The following is a 19,351-nucleotide window of genomic DNA, read 5'->3' on the forward strand; positions in this document are numbered from 1 at the left end:
GGGTGCAGCGATTCGGCAGAGGCCAGAGCCCCTGGTGGAGCCCCACCGCCCGAGGGTTCCCACAGCCTGAGCACGAACGTGCTGTGTGTGTCTTGGCAGGCAGGGCATGGACGGTGGCCCCTGGCTGTCGTCCTGCTGGAAGGGACCCACAGCTTGGCGTCGGGACGAGGGCAGAGGCAGAACGTAAAGGCAAACGTTTATTAGAGTGTTGTACAAAAAGTTTCCAGTCAGAAAACGTTACAAACCACAGGAGAGAAGACCGCACGTCTGGCATGCACCTCAGGAGCCACTGGCGCTGCCGCAGGGCCCAGGCCACCACGCGGGGCGGACGCGCGGGCATGAGGCAGGCTGGCCGTGTACATGTCGCCTGCTGGCCACCCTAGCAGAACTGCTTGTCTCCGGCAGAAACCCAGTCAGTGCCCTGGCGTGCCACCCCCATCTCGGGCCGCCTGGGCTCTTCGCCAAGAGGGCTACTGGGCTGTCATGTCACAGGGGGCGCCCAGGCAGGGGGGCCACTTCCACGTCATCCCAAGTGGCTCAGAGCCAGGCTTGAGGCCACCTGCAGTTTCCCGGGCCACAGCCAGCAACTTCACGCTGTACTCCGCTGTTGTCAAATGCTGGCGCCCCTCCGAGCGCCACCCACTGCCTGCGGGGAGGGGTCCTCTCCCTCTGTGCGTCCATGAGCCCAGCCCAGCCCAGCAAGGCTGTTTCAGCCAACCAGACCCGAATTCCGGGACACAGCTCGGAACCCCCGTTCAGTGCCCCATGTGTCCGGGGTCCGAGACCCCCCTCCCGGAGCCGCATCTCCTGCTCTCCAGACTGTCACTGTCCACCTGGTTCCTGCTGTAGGGGTAGGGACAGCCCTCAGCCCCAGGGGCCCTGGCACCGTTCCTGGGGAAGGTCACAAGCGGGGTACAGGTGCTGTATCGCCAGGGCAGGCACACTCCCTGAGGCCCACCAGAACCTTCCGTGAAGTCATTGCAGGAACACTCCCACCCCCAACTGGGAACAGGGGGGCCTCGGGCAGGACGCAGGCCGTAGAGCCAGGCTGCGGGCCAGCACCAGACACAGCAACCTGCTGCCACCAGCCACCTCTCTCCTGGCCTGCGGCTCAGGCCCGAGCCCCACCCCTCCTCACCATAAGCGATGCCCAAAGGAAGCCAGGCCCAGGGACATGGCCAGGCCAGGGAACTGCTCCTGGCGGCCAAGGGGCCAGCCCGCCACCATGGCTCGGTGCTGCATCTTTAAAGACTTGAGCTGCACTTTTGGAAGGAGTTTGCCGTCCAGGGGCTCAGACCTCACTGAGACAGGTCCCCTAACCCCCCCCACCCCCCAGGGGACTGTCCCGTGACCCTGCCCTGAGCCACTGAAGCAGAATCAGCAATCTGAGTACTGACCAATGTAAAAAAATAAATATCCATTAAAAAAATAACTTCTGTGTATGTAGGTGGGGGATGTAAACGGGAAGCTAATGCGTTGAGGGGGTTGCCGGACGGCCAGAAGCTGGCCTGTGACGTGGAGCCACCATGAAGGGCTGGGCTGGCAGTGGTCTGAGTGACGTCGTTTCAGCAAGCGAGGCTGGCACATACACGCGTAAGAGCGTGGGAGAGGGCGGGAGGCTGGCTCGCGGGCGGGGCGGGGCGGTCCACTGGCTCACCCCGGAGTCAGGGTCCCGACAGAGGGCAGGAAGTGGCCGTCACACCTGCACTGTTCTGAAACCTGGGGCATCTGCTGCCGAGCTTTTCCCACGTTAACCTGGTGACAAGTCTTTGATGGGAAGTGTCCCTGTCCCCAGATTTCCTTCTCTCCTGTCCTGCTGGTCTTACTCCAGACACGGAAGGGTCAGGCAGCCAGAAGGGGAACAAGGCCCCGCCCCCCCATGGCACCCCAGTTTGCACAGACAGACACACCCCACGACTCCCAAGCGCTCCGTCACCGCGTTCCAGGCCGCAGTGGGCTGGGCCACCGACTCCACGGGGATGCCCCTGCCACCAGGCAGGACCCTGGGTTCTGAATTTGGTTTTTAAAAGCTCAACACAAATGACAACTACGGAATCCTTACGGCTCCTCCGTCTACCCCCAGGCCCGTGGGGCACCCCAGCCGGCCCAGCCCGCCTGCGTGGACGTGCGGGCAGCGGACGCCCCTCCGGCCTCGAATTCAACCAAAAGTGGCAACAGGCACCGGAAAAGTCTGGACTAGGTGAAGGGAGAGTCCACAGAAACCCACCAACAGGACAGAGCAACAGACCCACCCCCATGTCTGGCAGTTAGCTTAAAAATTCTCTAGAAATGCATCAAGGATTAAAGAAAGCCAATGATATAAAAATAGTTTCAGTGGCTCTGGGTGAAGGAAGCGTAGAGCGGTCCGCTCCGCTCACATCACGCGGCAGCCTCGTGAGGTGGTCCTCGGGTCCCCCTGGGAGGAAGGAAGGGTGGCAGCAGTTAGGGGGACCGAGGGGCCAGGCGCGTGGCCACCCGGCTATGCCGGCGGCCCGCAGTCCCCACCCCGCCAGGGAGGGGCTGGCTCGGGCCTGGGGCCTCCGACAACACCCTCAGAAGACAGCCCCCAACAAGATGACAGCCCCGACTATCCCTGTTCCAGAACCTTCCACGTGTCCCGTAGCTGTTTTGAGCTACATGACACGTTGCAATTTTACGTTTCATACCATCTACCTAGCCAGGTGGCCCTGGACTCTCCGCCTTCTCCCCAGACACCAGTGTTTACGTCCCGTCTCCCAGATGAGGGACGGCGGCACCGGAGAGCACTCGCCGAGACCCCGGGGCAGGGCGCCACCACTGAGGCTCGACTTTCAACACCCGCCTCCCGGGGTCCCCTGGACACCGCCCGAGGCCCACACCAGCCAGACCCGAGGCGTGGCAAGCTCCCCACAGCGTCCCCGGCTTTGGGGCCCAGCGGCTGAGGGGTGCGCACGCATGTGCCCCCCGGGGCCCCGCACACCTGCTGGTGGAAAAGGTCCTCCTCGCCAAAGTCGGCCTCCTCCTCTTCGCCCTCCTCGCCGTTCTCGGCCTCCCGCAGCACCGCGGACTGCTTCACGGTCCGGATGGCCACTTCCTGCGTGAGGCAAGCGCCACGGCCGCTCAACCGCCAGGCACCGTGGCGGTGGCAGTCGGCACGCTCGCACGGGGTGTCGCCACGCTGCAGAGCGCTGTCTGGGGACAGGCCCCGGCACCCACCTCCCCGTCGGCGTTGACCAGGACGGTCCGGAAGCTCTCGCCCGTGCCCCAGCTGCGCTGGCTCTTCCACACGAGCGTCGAGGGGGGGCTGTGGGCCACACCCGCGCCAGCTGCCCACACCTGGGGACAAAGGAGGGCCTCCTACTCAACGACGGCTCTGGTCCTGGGGACAGAGGCCACCAGCCGGTCCCCTATCACAACCCTTCGATGCCCTGGGAGTTGCCACCTTGCAGCCCCACTGGTGCTGTCCAGGATGACAGTCACCAGGGCATGGAAGAATAAACTCAGGTTCACAGTGGCCAAGACGCTCTTGACAAACGGGCAGAGCTGGCATCTGAAGCCCGTCAGCTTCAGGGTCCGTGCCCATGACCGTGACATCTCTTATCAACACCGCCGGCCCAGACAGTCTGGACTCAGACCGCCCCCACCGTGGGGCCCTGGCATGTCACTCTGGCACTCCAAAGTGTTCCAGGGAAGACTCGGTGGGGCAATGCTGACACGCAGATGACGTGACAGCAGGCAGCTGCTCCCAGAGCTATGCGCCCCTCACCACCCCAGCCCCCAAGCCATGCCCTGCTTCTCAGGACCCACCCCACGTCCCATCACCCGTGTGGCTGCTCTTGCGCCCTCCACCCCGCGTCAGCCCGCCTACAGCCACCTACCGTGACGGTCTGGCCAGCGCGCAGCACGTACTTGGGCGTGAACTTGTAGGCAATCTCCTCCCCTTCTAGGATCTGCCTCTTGATCCTCCAGTTCCCCAGAGACTGGTCCTGAAGAAGGGACGCATCTGACGCACAGCCCCGGGGGACCCACCCAGCTCCTGCTCCCGCCCCCACCGGGCCAGCCCCTCACCTTGTCTGAGCTGTTCTTCAGCTGCACAAACCTGCCCTCCAGGTCGATCTCCTCGATGCTGACGCTGCCCGAGGCCGAGGCCTGCTGGGCCAGTTGGAAGGTGCCACCACCGCCCGAGCCCATGCGGCTGGAGCCCATGCCCAGCGGCTCCTCGGCCTCCAGCCGCCTGCGCTTGCTGCGGCCAGAGCGCCCCGCCGTGGACATGCTGCCGCCGCTGCTCGAAGTGGCCCGCGAGATGGTGACCCGTGACGACGGGCTGGGGGACAGCTTCAGCCTGGGGGACGAGGCACGTGGTGACTGGCAGTGGGAGCCGGGGGCCGGCCGGGACAGCCCGGACAGTGCGAAGTGGGCGCCTGGCCCCCAGCCCCTCCCACCCTCCCCCAGCCGCAGCCCCCACCTCTCCTCCTCGCCCTCCAGCAGCTTGCGGTAGGCGCTGATCTCCATGTCCAACGCCAGCTTGATGTCCAGCAGCTCCTGGTACTCAGCCAGCTGCTGCTGCATCACGTCCCGCATCTCCGTCATCTCCCGCTCCTTGGCGTCCAGCATCTTCCGGAACTTGTCGCGCTCCCCGGCCATGGCCTCCTCCAGCTCGCGGGCCCGTTCCTCGGCTGCGCTAGCCTGGGGAGGGGTCCGAGGGCCAGGTCAGGGGTGCTGGGTCCCACGACTGCTGGCTTCCGGGCCCAGAGCTGGGGGGGCGGGGAGGGTTGCCAGGCATCACCTGCTTCTGGAGGCCGGAGAGCTGGTAGCTGAGGGACTCGACCCGCATGCGCGCCTCCTTCAGCTCCTCGCGGGCGGCGCTGGCGGCCTTGTCGTTCTGGTCGGAGCTCAGCTTGGCGTGGTCCAGCTGCAGCGAGGGGTGGCGAGGGGCGGTGAGGGCCGGCGGGGGCAGGGCCGGGAGGGCCGGGAGGGGCTGCCCCGCCCCCACGCGCACCTTGGCCTGGTAGGTCTGCTCCAGCTCCAGCCGGTACAGCCGCACTTGCTCGTCGTGCTGGCTGCGCAGCTCCTCCAGCGCCTGCGCCATCCTGAGGTCGTGCTCCTGCTGCCGGCTGCTGTCCACCTCCACCAGGCGCCGCTCGTGCCGCCGCCGCGTCTCCCGCACCTCCTGGGGACGAACAGTGACCCGCAGTGACCCACCGCGCCCGCCTCGACACAAGAGCCCGGGGCGAGCGACGGCTCAAAACTGTGCCAACCGAGGAACCTCTGGGGGTCACCCTGGTCACTTGTTCACGAATCGTCGACGGATACACGTGTCACAATCACCAGGGAGGTCACAGCCCTGGTGTCCGCCAGCAGGCGCCTGTCCACACGGGGCAGTGTCACTAGCCATGAAAGGGGGTGCTGACACTCGCCACGACGTGAACATATGACGCTCAGTGACAGAAGCCAGGTGGTGTGTGATTCTGATGACGTGAACCGCCCAGAACAGGCACGTCCAGAGAGAGGGAGTGGGGGGAGGGGTGGCGGCCAATGGTTGGGTTTCTTTCTGGGGTGACGGTCGCTCACTCTGTGACTTACTATAAAGCTCTGTTACCTCACGCACTGTGAAAGCTTCAAGGTGTGAGACTGTTTCAATAAAGCGATCACTTAAAAGAAAAGCTCATGGCCGAACCCATCCCAGGTGCCTGGCTGCTGGGACAGCTGCGCGACCAGAAGGGGACAGCTGAGAAAACCGACCACAGGACACCCAGGCCACGGGTGCCGCGAGCTCACGGCGGGCAGGGCCCCGCCCCCATCACGCCGCCTCAGAACCCGGCTGTTGTCGCTGTGCCACTGGTTCGTGAGACCAGGAAGCCGGTCACGCTCACAGGGAGCGGGTGGCCCGTGACCCACCTTCCCCGCGCCCTGCCAGGCTGTCTCCACCGTCTTCGTCACGGCCCACCTCCAGGAGCTCGTCACAGCCCACCTTGGGGACCCTCTCCTGCCCTTCACGGGTGCCTTGCTGGCACCCCACGCGGGCCTCTTCATCGGTCCCCTGACAGATGTGGCTGCCTTCACAAGTCCCCACTCAGCTGCCCTCCCGGCACCCCCCCCAGCTCCCCTGGGGGCCCTGGGGGTCACGGGGCCTGGCTGGAGCCGCAGACCACTCCTCAGCTGCATGGGCACCGTCCTGCCGGCAGCTCCCCCAGGAGTGACTGCAGGGACTGGCCTGGTCCCAAGGTTCCATTCCGGGCTGTGACAGCACAGTGGGCTCTGTGATGATGACAGGGGAGGGTCCTCATGCAAGCCCCTCCCAGAGGGCACAAGATCTCAGCTCAACCTGTAGGGACCTCAGCCTCTGCCAGCCAGGCCCGGCTGAGCCAAGGAGCCAAGGCCCAGGGATTAGGCGGTCAGGGGAGGGGGCCCAGCCCCAGGAGCAGAGGGAAGCGCACAGCACCCCGCTCCCATGACAAGAAGGACCGCATGGTGGCCCCACGGAGGTATGTCCATCGTCCTACTCCCCAGGACCTGGTGGGACCGTAGGACCTTATTGGAAAAAGGGACTTTGCAGACGTGATTAAGTTAACTTTAAGATGAGTCCATTCGGGATTATCCAGGTGGGCCCCGCTCTCAGTGAAAACCGTCCACATTAAGAGACAGAAAAAAGACATCAGCACTATGGCAGAGAGGACCCCTTCGCTTCCCCCTAAACGTTACGAGCCCGACAGCTGTCACTCAAAGGACCCTGCTCAGCACACAAACACGTCTGAGATCTGAGCAGGGGACCTCTGAGGTGGCGCACAGAACGAACAGGGGAGGCGGGACGGGGAAGGACAGACGGGCCATAGACGCGGTCTGGTGCCGGGCGGCCCCACTGGCCCAGTGGCGCTGTAGGAGTCAGGCGGCAGGCCTTGGGCGGGAGGAGCAGAAGCCACACTCCAGGGTGGCCAGTTCCCAGTGTGGCTAAACCTAGTGACAGGGTGGAAACGCTGCACGGCGGGGTGGTAGCTGAAGACTAGGGGGCCCCTGCTACCAGCAAGGAAGCAAAGAGCAGACTGGCGACCTCCCCACCACCACCGCGGCCGATCCAGGGAGGGGGCGCCCAGGAGGGGCAGCGGAGACGCAGGGGACAGCGCGGCTGGCGGCCACTGGCTACAAGGAGGCAGCACCGGTCGCCCCATGGCACCACGGGGGTGGAGCCCTGAAACCTGGACATGGGGGGCGGGGACGCCCACCACCTCGGGGAACATGGGGCGCTTTCCACGACGGGCCACACCGTCCCCCCAATCCATCCTGCAGGTGCGCCTAGGGCAAGTGAGAAACCGCGCTCTAGCACCACCTGCTGGAAGCAAAAGAGACGTCTGCTTATCAACCTGCGAGACCATAGCGCAAACCAGCGCCTAACAGGTGTCAGGTGCGCGGGGAGAGAAACACCCATCGGGCACCGGGAATAACTGAGGCCACCCCACTCCCTGACTTCCCCGCGGACTACAAAGCCACTACGGTCACAAAGCATGGCACTGGCAGAAAAACACACGAGACCAAGGGGGCAGCACTGAGAGCCCAGAAAGAAACCCACTCACACGGGCGACTAATTTTCAACAAAGGAGCCAAAAACGTACAACCGGGAAACTCTTCAAAAAATGATTCTGGGAAAACTGGACAGCCACACGCAAGAGTGAAACTAGCCTGCCATCTGATTAAAGACTTAAATGTAAGACCTGAAACGACAAAACACATAGAAGAAAACACTGGCACTGAACTTATCGTCCTTGGTCTCAGGTGAGTTTTGGTGAACTTGACCCCCAAAGCGAGAGAAATGAAAAACAAACAAATGGAAGTACGTCAAACTAGAAGCTGCACCGCCAGAGGAACACTCAGCAGAGCAAAATGGCAACCAGCTGAATGGGAGAGAGATTTGCAAACGATATTTCTGATAAGGGGCTGATATCCAAAACATATAAATGACTCGTACAACTCAACAGCAACAAAACAAACGGTCCTATTAAAACACGAGCAGAAGACCTGAACACTTTCCAAGGAAGACATACAGATGGCCCCGTTATGTGAAAAGGTGCTCGACCTCACTAGCTATCAGCGAAATGCAAATCGACACCACAAAGAGCCACCACCTCACCCGTCAGAATGGCTGTTATCAACAAGACATGACATCTGTGAGGTCGAGGATGTGGGAGAAAGGGACCCTTGTGGACCGCTGATGAGACTGCCAATGGGTGCAGCCACTATGGAAAACAGCATGGAGATGCCTTAAAACACTAAAGAATCGGAACCGCTAATCCTAAAATTCACACGGACCCCCAAAGACCCTGACCAGACAAAGATATTCTGAGGAAGAGCGAAGGGGAAGCATCGCGCCACAAGATCAAACTGTCCTCCGAAGCCACAGTGGGAACAGCACAGTGGCCGGAGGACAGACACCTCGGTGACCAGAACAGCCCGGAGACAAGCCCTCGCCATGTGGTCCATTCCTCCTTGATGGGAGGCGAGGGACAGCGGATGACAGGCTCTGACGCGGGGCTGGGGCCTGGACAGATGGCGAAGGCGAGGCCGGCCCCGCTCTGCCCGCGCACCACCCACCTCCTCGAAGACGCTCTTGCGGAAGTCCAGCTCCTCCTGCAGGCTCTGGCAGCGGTTCTCCAGGTCCACGCGCATCAGCGTCTCCTTCTCCAGCTGCTGTTTGGCCACTGCGTGACTGTCCTCTGCCTGGGGGATGCGGGACAGTGGGCAGAGGTGACTATCAGCTTCACCACGTGGCTCCTTGCACCCGGGGATCCCCTTAAATACACAGACTCCAACCTGGACTATCGACTGGGTTAGGGGTCTGCAGGCCGCCGGCATCCGGGCATCCCCCGGCCACCCCAGCTCACAGCACCCACGCCCGCCCGCCAGCTCGAGGTGCCCCATCTCCAGAGTGGGGGCTGCCCGGGGCCTACCCTGGCCAGCTGGGCCCGAAGCTCGGCCACGTCATTCTCGAGAACGTGCTTGTCGCTGAGGGCGGCGGCCAGCTCTGCCTCACTCCGGTGGAACAGGGACTCCAGGTCCTTCACGCGGCCCTGAGCCACTGTGAGCTCGCTCTCCCTCTTCTTGGAGCTGAAAGAGCCAATTCAGCCGGGGGGGTGTGAGCGCCTGGGAGGGGTGAGCGGTCGGGAGCACCCCTGGTGTGACGACCACAAATGTCCCCAGACATTGCTCGAGTGTCTCGCAGGCCGGGATAGGAGTCAGGCGACCAGAGAAGCACCAGGGGTCCCGCAAACGCTCAAGGCTGGGACTGGAAAGGGTGCCCTGGGGCCAGCGAGCCCAGGAAGCCTCTTTTCCAGAGCGAAGGCCTTAATCAAAGAAGTCACCAGCCCAGACGTTTGGGTCCCTCCGTCCGGTACCACTGTATTCAACGCTCTTCTCGTCATCGTCCTGTTTTAAATCTCTGCCAAACCCGCCATGCCCAGAATCAGGAAAGTCTCGCTTACAGGCCGAGGGAAATAACTGTTCTGATGACGGGCACAACTGTCACCCAAAGAAGATGGCACAAAACAATGGGACCGGCCTAACCGAGCCACAGCAGCCACTGATGACACACCCGCAGACGCTGAAACATGCTAGTAGCCGGGATATCGAGTCACACGAGACATCGATGCCTCGGGGAGACACCTGCAAGAGGCTCGCTACATCAAGAGCGTCAATGCCGTCTAACTGCGTCCGCCGTTAGTTTAAAGTTAAAAAGTAAAAAAAGAAACGTAGATCGGCCCGGAGACTCTCCGTATGGAGGCTCACGGAGACTCTCCTCTTTAAACTACCTTGCGTTTTCCGCTTTCGACACTGAGCATCTATGACTGGTAAGCAGAAAAAGCATGACTTGCGCCCAGAGCAGGTGCAGCGGCAGAGCGATGCTGAACTTGAAGCGGTAACAATGTATCAACATCCACTGGGCAGTTGTAACAAAGTAGCTCGCTCGGCACGGCGATTTTGACAATGGGGAAATCGGAGGGGTATTTCTGAACCGAAACTGAACTCTCCACTCGTTTACCTGTAAGCCGAAATCTGCTCAGAACAAAATCCTCTATCAATTGTTTAAAGTCTATTAATCAAAAAGTAAATATTTCAAAAAAAAAAAAGGAGAAAATGCTGCAAATGTGAACGTGGTTCTGTAGGCTGCTGGGACTGAAAGAGAGACTCAGGAACCAGGGTCCGGGCCTTGGTCCTGGTCCCTGAGCCCATGACTCAGTTCCCCCCTGTAAATGCAGATGACAGCCAGGCCCTGGGAGGGTCGCTGTGAAGATGAATGGGGATCGCGTCTGAACTGGCATGATACCCTCTTTGCTACCTTAAGTACCTGATCCACCTCGCTCTCCAACTTCTCAGAGCTTTTACTCAGAAGCAGGCAAGAGAACGGGCTTTGTGAACAAGAGAACCCCCCAGTCCGAAGGTCGCCTGGCCCTGCTGAGGGTGGGGGATGGAAGACAGAAGCTGGCCCCAAAGTTTCCCAGGATGGGGACCCCGAGAGGAGGCACAGAGGACAAGGCAGTGTGAGACGGCAGGTGGGGGGCCCCGGGGTCAGTGGCTCCCAAACCCAGAACAGAGCAGCGGGGTGGCAGGTCCCTGGGGAGGCTGGGCTCTGGCCTGAAGGATGGGGGGTCTGACTCCCCCAGATTCTGTCCCAGGAGAGCCACTCAGACTCAAAACCCTCCTTGGGCCAAATCATGCTTGGGGGAGGGTGAAACGAAGGTGGTCGGGGGGCAGCTATGGGGCTGGGCCACAGAGGCTGACACCCCGCCCAGCAGCCAGTACGCCCCGGCCTCCAAGGACCCACGTGTGTGCTCCCGAAAGGGCTGCCTGAGTGGGGTGGGTTCCCAATCGGAACTGGACCTGTGGTCCTCAGAGTGGCCCCTGCCACCGGGAAGTGGGGGTGACAAGCCCCACCCCACACACCCACCTCTTGTTGGCCTCTTCCACCTCGGCCCTCAGCTTCCCGATTTCGATCTGCAGCCGGGCATGCTCCCGCGCCGTCTCGTCCAGCACCCTGCGGGCGTCCGCCAGCTCCGACTCATACAGCGTCTTGATGCCGCTCACCTGGAGGGACGGTGGGCCAGGTGAAGGAAATGACCCCCGACAGCGTGCATCACGGGCTGGCTGCCGAGGGACACGGCGCCTGCAAACCCCGGAGGCCCCCCAGCCAGCTCGGCCTGCCGACTGTGGGTGACTCCGCCTGCCCACGTCACTGTCCCCCACCAGGTCACATAATGCAAGCTTCCCGTCGGCCTTCTTGCCCCCACCTTCCCCCACGGCGAAGTGCCCAGGGCCACGCACATGTCTTTACAAACACCTGGAACCAACTCGCGACAGCAAGACCCCACCTCACCGCCCGCCAGGACAGCTAGAGTCAGAGATGGACAGTAACACGTGGCGGCAGGACACAGAGACGTGGGAGCCTCCGGCACGGCCGGTGGGAACAGAAAATGGAGCAGCCACCGGGGGAGACAGCCTGGCAGTTCCCAAGACGGTTACAGAGTGACCACAAAACCCAGCGATTCCACTGCCGGCGTCCCCCCAAGAGAAACAACACACACGTCTGCACAAAGCCTGCACATGCGTGTCCCCAGCCGCCAGAAAGCGGAAACGTCCCAAGTGTCCTTCAATTGAAGGATAAACACACGTGGCCATCCACAAAGGGGAGTGTCACTCGGCCATGAAAAGGGGGGAGGTGCTGACACTCACCACAACGTGGACGGACCCTGAACACACGACGCTCAGTGAGAGACGCCGACACACAAGGCCACACGGTGTGTGATTCCATTTACAAGAAACGTCCAGAACAGGCGCATCCTCAGAGACAGGAAGTGGGTTCATGGTTGTCAGGAGCTGGGCAGGGGCATGGGGGTGACTGCTGATGGGGACGGGGCTTCTTTTTGGGGTGACGGAAGGTTCTAGAATTGGAAATGGTGGATGCACGACTGTGGACGTGCTAAAAACGAGTGAACTGCAGAGTTCAGTTGGGTGAACTTGAGGCAGGAGTTACATCTCCATGATGCTGTGAAGACTCATCTGGCACTGACCGAAAAGGCTCACACGATGACAAGCAGACGCACTCTTGGGGCAGCTGGCCCGGAGAGCCACACGTGTGCCACAAAGCTATAGGATGCCAGCATGTCTGTGCAGGGTCAGACTGCCGCACAGGAGAGGTCCCTGAGCAGAGGGGCTCAGGAGGGCTGCCATGGACTCGTCACGCAGCAGGGTGGCCCACCATCCTGTTTTGCCCAGGACCAAGGGGTTTCCGGACGTGGAACTTTCCAGAGTGGAAACCAGAATATCCTGGGCAAATCCTGATGAAGTGGGACTTAACGGCCAGACTGACACCTGTACCCCACACCAGCCCAGACCTGGGTGTCCCGCCTCACTCCAGCAGCTCCCAGACCTGTCACCCCACAGGCAGGGTGAGATATGGGCTCCTGGCCCCAATGCACAGGTGGGGAAACTGAGGCACAGAACAACAAACTGCCCTCTCCTGACCTGAGACAACGCAGCACAGAGCAGGTCTGCAGGGGGTGTTCCGATGACACGTAGTAGGGGAGCAGGGACGAGCTGCCCCCCCTGCACACGGCAAAGGCCCGCTCTCCCTCCCTCCAAGGCGGTCACCTCAGGCCACCGCCTCCACTTCCGCCCTCTGGAATGAACTCTGAACTCACAAAGCCGCTGGCTACACTCTCCACAGCAATCCCGCACTTTGCCTTCATACCCTGGGAGGGTCTGGTGCCTGAAGGAGGAGTCGCAGACAAGGGCCCTTCCTCTCGCGCCCTGCCTCCCTGGATGGGACGGTCTTGGGCCCCAACGCCAGGGGACAACGTGGCGAGGTCAGAACCGAGCCAGGTCGCAGCTCAGGGCAAAAGGGGAAACCAGAACTTCTGACACTGGATTTAAGTTTTAGATGTTTGGTCACTGTGGATTTTTTATACTGACTTTAATTTCTTAAAAACATTTCGTTAAAATATTACTCATCCCATTGTGGCAGCCTGACCGTAAGGAAAACACCAGGCGACCCCAGCAGAGGCATCCATGCCCAGGGCATGAAACACGAGGATGTGTCGGACACTGTCACAGCCGGCAGGGGCCCAAGGAGATGTGACAGCTGTCACGAGGGGTCCTGGAACCTCAGGAAAGCTAAGGAAATCTGAACGAAGTGTGGGTGTGAGCTAAGGATGACAGGTCGACGCTGAGAAACACTGACGTACGATGTAAACCGGGCGGGGGCTGGGTCGGGTGCCCGGGGCCTCTGACTACCGCTGATGTTTTCCTGCAAATCTAAAACCGGCCTAAAAAGAAGGTGGAATAATTAAACACACGTCGTCCCGTTCACGTGTGTCCGCAGCTGCTTACGGCCGAGGGCGCAGCAGACCCGCCTGAGCGGCTTAAAGCACGTGCACCCCTCCAGGTGTTTCCGGTGTGTGCGCGTGTGGGGCAATAAGGTCGTCATCTCCTGCCAGGTCTGTAGACTTGGGCCCCTGCTCGTCTTTGTCCAGCCTGGAAGCCCAGGATGGCTTCAACATTTTTAAATGGCCGAGGGAAAGAAAGATGTTCTGTGACACAGGCGATTACGCGAATCCCCGCTCCAGTGAGCGTAAGCGAAGCTTCGCCGGCACGCAGGCTGGCGCACTCCTCCGCGTGCCGGCTGTGGCAGCTCTGCCACTATGACAGCCGCGCTGAGGCGTCATGGCCGAGACCACCCGGCCCTCCCCAGAAAACATCTGCCGACCGGGACCCACGGCGCCGGGGCGCGTTAGAAACCTGTCGTCTAGAGGACAGACGGCCGTTTCTTTCGGACATCGACAGTTGCTGCCCGCAGGCCCGCGCCTCCCTGCACCTGTGGCCGTCACTGCAGAAGCCTGGGGCGCCACCGTGGGTGAGGACAGTGTGCGCCCTTTGTCTTTCACAGCTTGCACAAGTGCCAAGTGTGCGAATCTCAACAAATGTGTGAGCACAAAGTGGCCTGGGGTTGGCGGAGGGTACAGATAACCTTAGGTGACCTTTTCCTGTCGCCTGCATCCCTCGGGGGAGAAAAATCACTCGACGGAACCGTGACTCCACAGGTAAAACCCAAACACAGGTTCTGGGGGGCAGACATAGTCCAGCCCTTCCTCTCTGGGTCCATCTGGGGAGCCCCCCTCCCACCCCAACAGCAACAGGACACCTGGGAGGGAAGAGAAAAGAAACCGAAGCCTGCAGGAACTTAACACCCATGGGGGTGCTCCCTGGAGAAGCTCCCAAGTTGTCCCATGCCTCTCTCCTTCCGCCTCTCACCTTCCGGTGCGGAACCCCTGCAGGAATGTGTGTGGTGCCAGCTTGCCCAGGATCACCGCCTGCAGTCCACCTGGAAAGCACCTGGAATGTCCGGGTTGTCTACAGGTGAGGGTGGGACGGGGGAGTGAGATGGGCACGGGGGGCGAGGTGGGGGCAGTTTACTCAGGCACCTGAGTTGCTGGGGTTTTCACGAGCGTGTGGTGCGCTTCAAACACTTTAAACGGCGTCTACAGAGCATTCCTTAGCTGGCTTCTCAGCCCCAACGCTAATGGCATCTGGGGCCATCCCGGCACTGTGGGGTGCTGAGCAGCATCCCTGCCCCCCCACTTAACACCAGGAGCACCCCAGTCACGACTACCAGAAGTGTCTCCAGACACCACCTAGTGCCCTCCGGAGGGCAGGATCACCCCGGTGAGAAGATGCTGCACAGGTCACGTGACCACACCTGGGCGCAGCACGGCCACCTCTCTCCCAGTGCATCCCACCCACTCACCACCCAGTTCTGGCCAGCGGGGCCAGGACTGCCTCAGCCTGTGGCCTTACTGGCAGAAGCCTGGGCCCCAGTGTTGCCCGAGGCCATTTCCAGGTCACACCCACAATACCACCCCCACTGCTCCCGGCCCCTCCCCCCAGCAGGTAGCCCGCTCCCTCTCTGAGCAGTTAAGAGGGCATCTACCCCCTCCCCAGCAGGCGGCAGGGAGCACCTGCGGAACACGCAGGGAGCACCAGCAGAACACGCGGGTTGGAACACCCTAGCTCCAGCCGAGAACACATCTGTCTGCCTGGAGCCCCCACCCCTGCAAAGGCCCTTGAGCTCACAGTGGGGCAGGCCGACCCCCACACACACAGCCTTCCCTCCTCCAGAGTGTCAGCTCGCCTTCCAACAAGCCCTAGCGGCGGAGAAATAAGCCAGGTCCAGAATAGACAGGGCTAGTGCACACCCCTCCATGTGACCACCCCGTCACCCCAGCTGCAGGTGGGACAACTGAGGTCGCAGGAAAGACAGGACACCAGCTCAAACATGGCACGCTAACCAGCCCACTGGGCAAGAACTGGGCCGGCACCCTGGGGACACACACTGCTGAGGCAGGTGGCCACGCTCTGCATGGGACAATCCTAGCCCCATATACAGATGACAAAGCTGAGGTTCCAACAGGCCGAGTGACCTGCCCAAGGTCATACAGATTAAGGGCAGTCTGGACCCCACGTATGAATCCGATCCAGAGCAACCTAGAACAGCACCCCAAAACACGGGACCCGCTTCCTCCCCCAACGCCCGAGCCGCACTCCCCGAGCCTCCCCGTCCCCCGTGGCTGTTTCACGGGGACAACAGGCCCCAGATGAGCGCTCCCTCTGGGCACCGCCAGCAGTCCACTGCCTTTGTTCTGCACAAAGGACATTAAATCACGGCGGCTCCGCGCACAAGCCGGAAAGGTGGGTATTGACACTTCCACTTCGCTGAAGAGGCAATGAGACGCAGTGGTTGAGTGACTTACCCAAGGTCACACAGAGGGCAGAGGGCACGTGGCCTCTAGAAGTCCGCCATTTGGTCCATTCTCCCGATGCGGAAGGCGAGGCTCAGAGCAGCTGTGCAGGCCCACGACCTCCCTCCAGAAACCCCGGGAACCACGTGCTGGGCACTACCCCCACCTTCTTCCGAGGTCCTGCCCTTGAGTTGCACGAGGCCAGTGGGAGGGAGGGGAGAGGGCAGGGGTTTGGGCTGGCAACCAGTCCCCAGCCCGGGAGACCCCGCCTGGGCCGCCCAGGGCAACATGGGGACCTCACACCCCCCTTAGAGGGCGAGGCTGACCCAGCCCCTTCGCCCTCCAGTCTGCAGTGGAGCCGGGGCCCCACTAGGAGCCCATAACTTCCCTCTGGTTCCCTAAGACCTCGCCTCTCCTCCCCTCGCACCCCGAGTGTGGGGCAGGGGGGGCAGGGCCTATCAGGCTCCTGCCCAACAGTCTGCGCGATCCAATGGCTTCGTAAATTACCCGCGACGACTCCCGAAGCGGCAGACCCCCTCCCCTCGAACCCCACTCTACCCCCAGGCCGGGGAAGGACCTGGACCCTACTGCCCAACCCCCAACACGGTCCTGGAATTCCCCAGGACTCATCGCCGGACCCCTGCAAAGTTCCACGGGGAACTGAGACCACGTGATTCGCCCAGAGACCACCCCCCGTGATACCCTCGGTTCCTCCCAAGAGCCCCTCACAGGACTGAGTCTCCCAGTCTCTTCGAAGACCAGGGAACCGCCCTCGATTTTCTCCCGGGACACCCGAACACCCAAACGCACCCCCGTAAGCTCCCCATGACTCCTTTAGAGGCGGGGCCTCGCCTAGCCCACACCCCCGTCATCTGGGCTCCCCAAATTTCCTCGAAATCCTTGATAGGCGGGGCGTACCCCTCTCACTCTGGAACACCCTCCCGGGCCCTGGGGATCTCTCAGAGGACTAGTCTGTAGCAGACTGCACTCCTCAGGGGATACACGACCCCCCCCCGCGGACCCCTCGGTGGGCGGGGCCTTCTCCACCATGCACCCCTCGCTCAGAACCCCGGCCCCCCGGGACCGTCGGTGGGCGGGGCCTTCCCCACCGTGCACCCCTCGCTCCGGCGCCCCGGCCCCCCGGGACCGTCCGTGGCCCCAGAGCGGGGCCCGCGCCCACCTCGCGCGTGGTCACCTCCTCCCTCTCGGAGATTTTCAGCAGCAGCCGGTCGTTCTCGAGCTCGAGCGCGCGGACGCGGTCGATGTAGTGCGCCAGGCGGTCATTGAGCTCGCGCAGCTCCTCCTTCTCCTGCAGCCGCGACAGGCGCGTGGGCGACAGCGGTGTGGCGGGCCCGCCCGCGCGGCCGGAGAGCGGCGTGGCCATAGCGGCGGCGGCGGCGGCGACAGCGGTGGCGACGGCTCGAGGCCCGCGCGGTTCTGGACGGCGGCCGCGGCTCGGCGGGCTCATTCAATCTGCGCCGCCGACCAAGATGGCGCCCGCCGCCCGCTGCCGCCGCCGCGCGGCAGCCTGGGAGTTGTAGTCCGGCCGGGAGCCGCGCAGGGCACGCTGGGCGCTGTAGTTCCCGGCGGGGGCGGGAGACGCGGGAGGGGGCACTCCCGCCCCGTTTCCCGCCGTGTCATTCACTATTACAGCTGGCAGAGAGCGCGGGGGGCCCTGAGCTAAACCGCCGGGCTTCACAATCCCAGCTCGGCCACGATGCGACACTGGATTTCCATCCAGTGCCTCAGTTTCCCCACTTGTATCACCTACCTACTTCTTTGGAATCTCATTAAAATTAAAAGTGGTGAAGGACCTTTATAAACATGTGGGATCTAAAACAACAAAAGGAGTTCATAGATACAAAAACCCGCGGGAGGGCGGGGGTTAGGAAATGGGCGAAGGGCGTCAAAAAGTACAAACTTCCTGTCCTAAATAAGTCCTGGGGATGCGATGTACAGAATTATATATTGAAAGTCGCTAAGCCAGTAGATCTTAAAAGTTCTCTGTGTCACAAGGAAAAAAATGTAACTATGCATGGATGTTAACTAGACAAACAGCGAATCATTAGGTCATACACCTGAAACGAATGCGATGTGTTATATACCTCAGTTTAAAAACGTGCCGAGTGAAAAAGGCCAGACACAAGGCCGCACACTACATCGCTCCCCTTACGTAAAATATCGGGAAGAAGCAAACCCATGAAGCGTGGGCGTCCAGGCCCACCCCTCTCTGCGGTGGTGAGACGTTCTGTTCCTATAGGATGTGAAGCTGCATCCCTGCTCTGCCCCCCAACCAAACATGTCCCCAGACATTGCACCATGTCACCTGCGAGGGGCAAATTGCCCCCAGGTGAGTACTACTACTTTCCTGTCACCATGCAATTTGCCAGGGGTTCTTTCTGCCCAGGGGACCCCTCCGCCTCCATATGGCAGGTGGGGAACTGGCTCGGACAGCCCCCAGGAGCCCCAGCCAATGCAGCCAGGGAAGGGTGCTCACCACCCACTCCTGTCAGCCGAGGCTCCTGATGATTCCAGTTGAACAGGAGTAGCGGCCTCACCCTAGGCCCCAGGTGGCGAGTCCCTGGCTAGACCCGTGTTGTGGGCCCCGCAGCGTTTGTTTCCCCTACTACAGGTAGAAATACAAAATATTTAAGACTGTAGGTAAAACATGGGGCATTTACATCAAAACACGAATGAGTGATACCATAGGAGGCGGGTGAAAGGGGAGAAAAATAGTTGGAGTTTGGGGGTGGCGTGGGGTCACCTTCCCTAATCCCCACCCCTTGATTTTGCCGCAACCCACCCCCCATCAAAGCTCCAGCTGACCACCGCCTCCCTCCCCGCACCCCACATGCCCACCCGGTCCCCACTCGGCTCTGCAGGGTGTCACTCGCTGCCCGCTGCGCTAGCCCCTCTTGGCACTTAGATGTCCCATCGGCCTCGGGGGTCTTCACCTGCGCTGTCCCCCTCCTGGCTGCAGGGCTGGGACTTGGCCTCAGTCCTCCCCTCGGTTAAATGGAGTGTCTGGCCCCTACCCCGGGCCTTGACCTCTCAGCGCTGGGCAGGTTCTTGGGGTGCCCGGAGCAACCCCCCCCTAACCGCGAGACCCCCTGTGCCTGGACTCCAAGTCCCAGGAAGCCCCGCGCTTCCCGTGGGTGGGGCCCGGGCTCCGGTTCCCCGCGCTCAGTCTGGGAGGCGTTGGCAATTTTTAAACTTTGGCGCCGATTGGGCGGGGCGGGGCGGTGACAGCTGTGGCGGTGCCCCTCTTCCCCTCTTCCCCCAGACCGAGGTCTGGGGAGCCTGGCCAAGCTGGCCCGTCTACTCTGTGGGTTCCCCAGGCACGATACGCGGCGGGGGCTCCGGGCTCACGTCCAGGACGGGAAACTGAGGCACACAGTGATTTAGGAGACCTGTCCTGGGCCCCCAGCAGGGGCTCAGCGCGGGGCGGGATTCGAACCTGGGACTCTCTGGCCCCAGGGCGCTAGAAAGTGAATGGCCAACCGCTGTCTGCTTTGTGGGTGGAGGGTGCGGGCGGCGGACTAGCAGGTCGCGAGCCCGAGACCGCCCGACCCCGCCAGCCCTGCCGCCATCCTTCC

General features: G+C 61.8%; 1 protein-coding gene across 2 annotated transcripts; it reads right to left on the reverse strand.

The window, feature by feature from the left end:
* Nucleotides 1-184: 184 nt before the first annotated feature.
* On the reverse strand, nt 185-17,242 carry LMNB2 (lamin B2). 2 transcript variants are annotated; one of them, XM_039839158.1, is made up of 12 exons: nt 16,936-17,242; nt 10,913-11,049; nt 8,919-9,075; nt 8,563-8,688; nt 4,979-5,146; nt 4,766-4,891; nt 4,445-4,665; nt 4,048-4,321; nt 3,858-3,965; nt 3,196-3,315; nt 2,960-3,073; nt 185-2,416 (listed from the first exon to the last, which is right to left on the reverse strand). In XM_039839158.1, the coding sequence occupies exons 1-12, from the start codon at nt 17,221-17,223 to the stop codon at nt 2,375-2,377; spliced, it is 1,881 nt and encodes a 626-aa protein (XP_039695092.1). In that variant the 5' UTR covers nt 17,224-17,242; the 3' UTR covers nt 185-2,374. The 2 variants fall into 2 exon arrangements, with proteins under 2 accessions (XP_039695092.1, XP_039695094.1); XM_039839160.1 differs by having other exon boundaries at nt 4,979-5,149.
* Between the last annotated feature and the right edge of the window lie 2,109 nt (nt 17,243-19,351).

Source organism: Pteropus medius, unplaced genomic scaffold, assembly GCF_902729225.1.
Source record: "Pteropus medius unplaced genomic scaffold, Ma_sr-lr_union100, whole genome shotgun sequence".
Classification (NCBI taxonomy): domain Eukaryota; kingdom Metazoa; phylum Chordata; class Mammalia; order Chiroptera; family Pteropodidae; genus Pteropus; species Pteropus medius.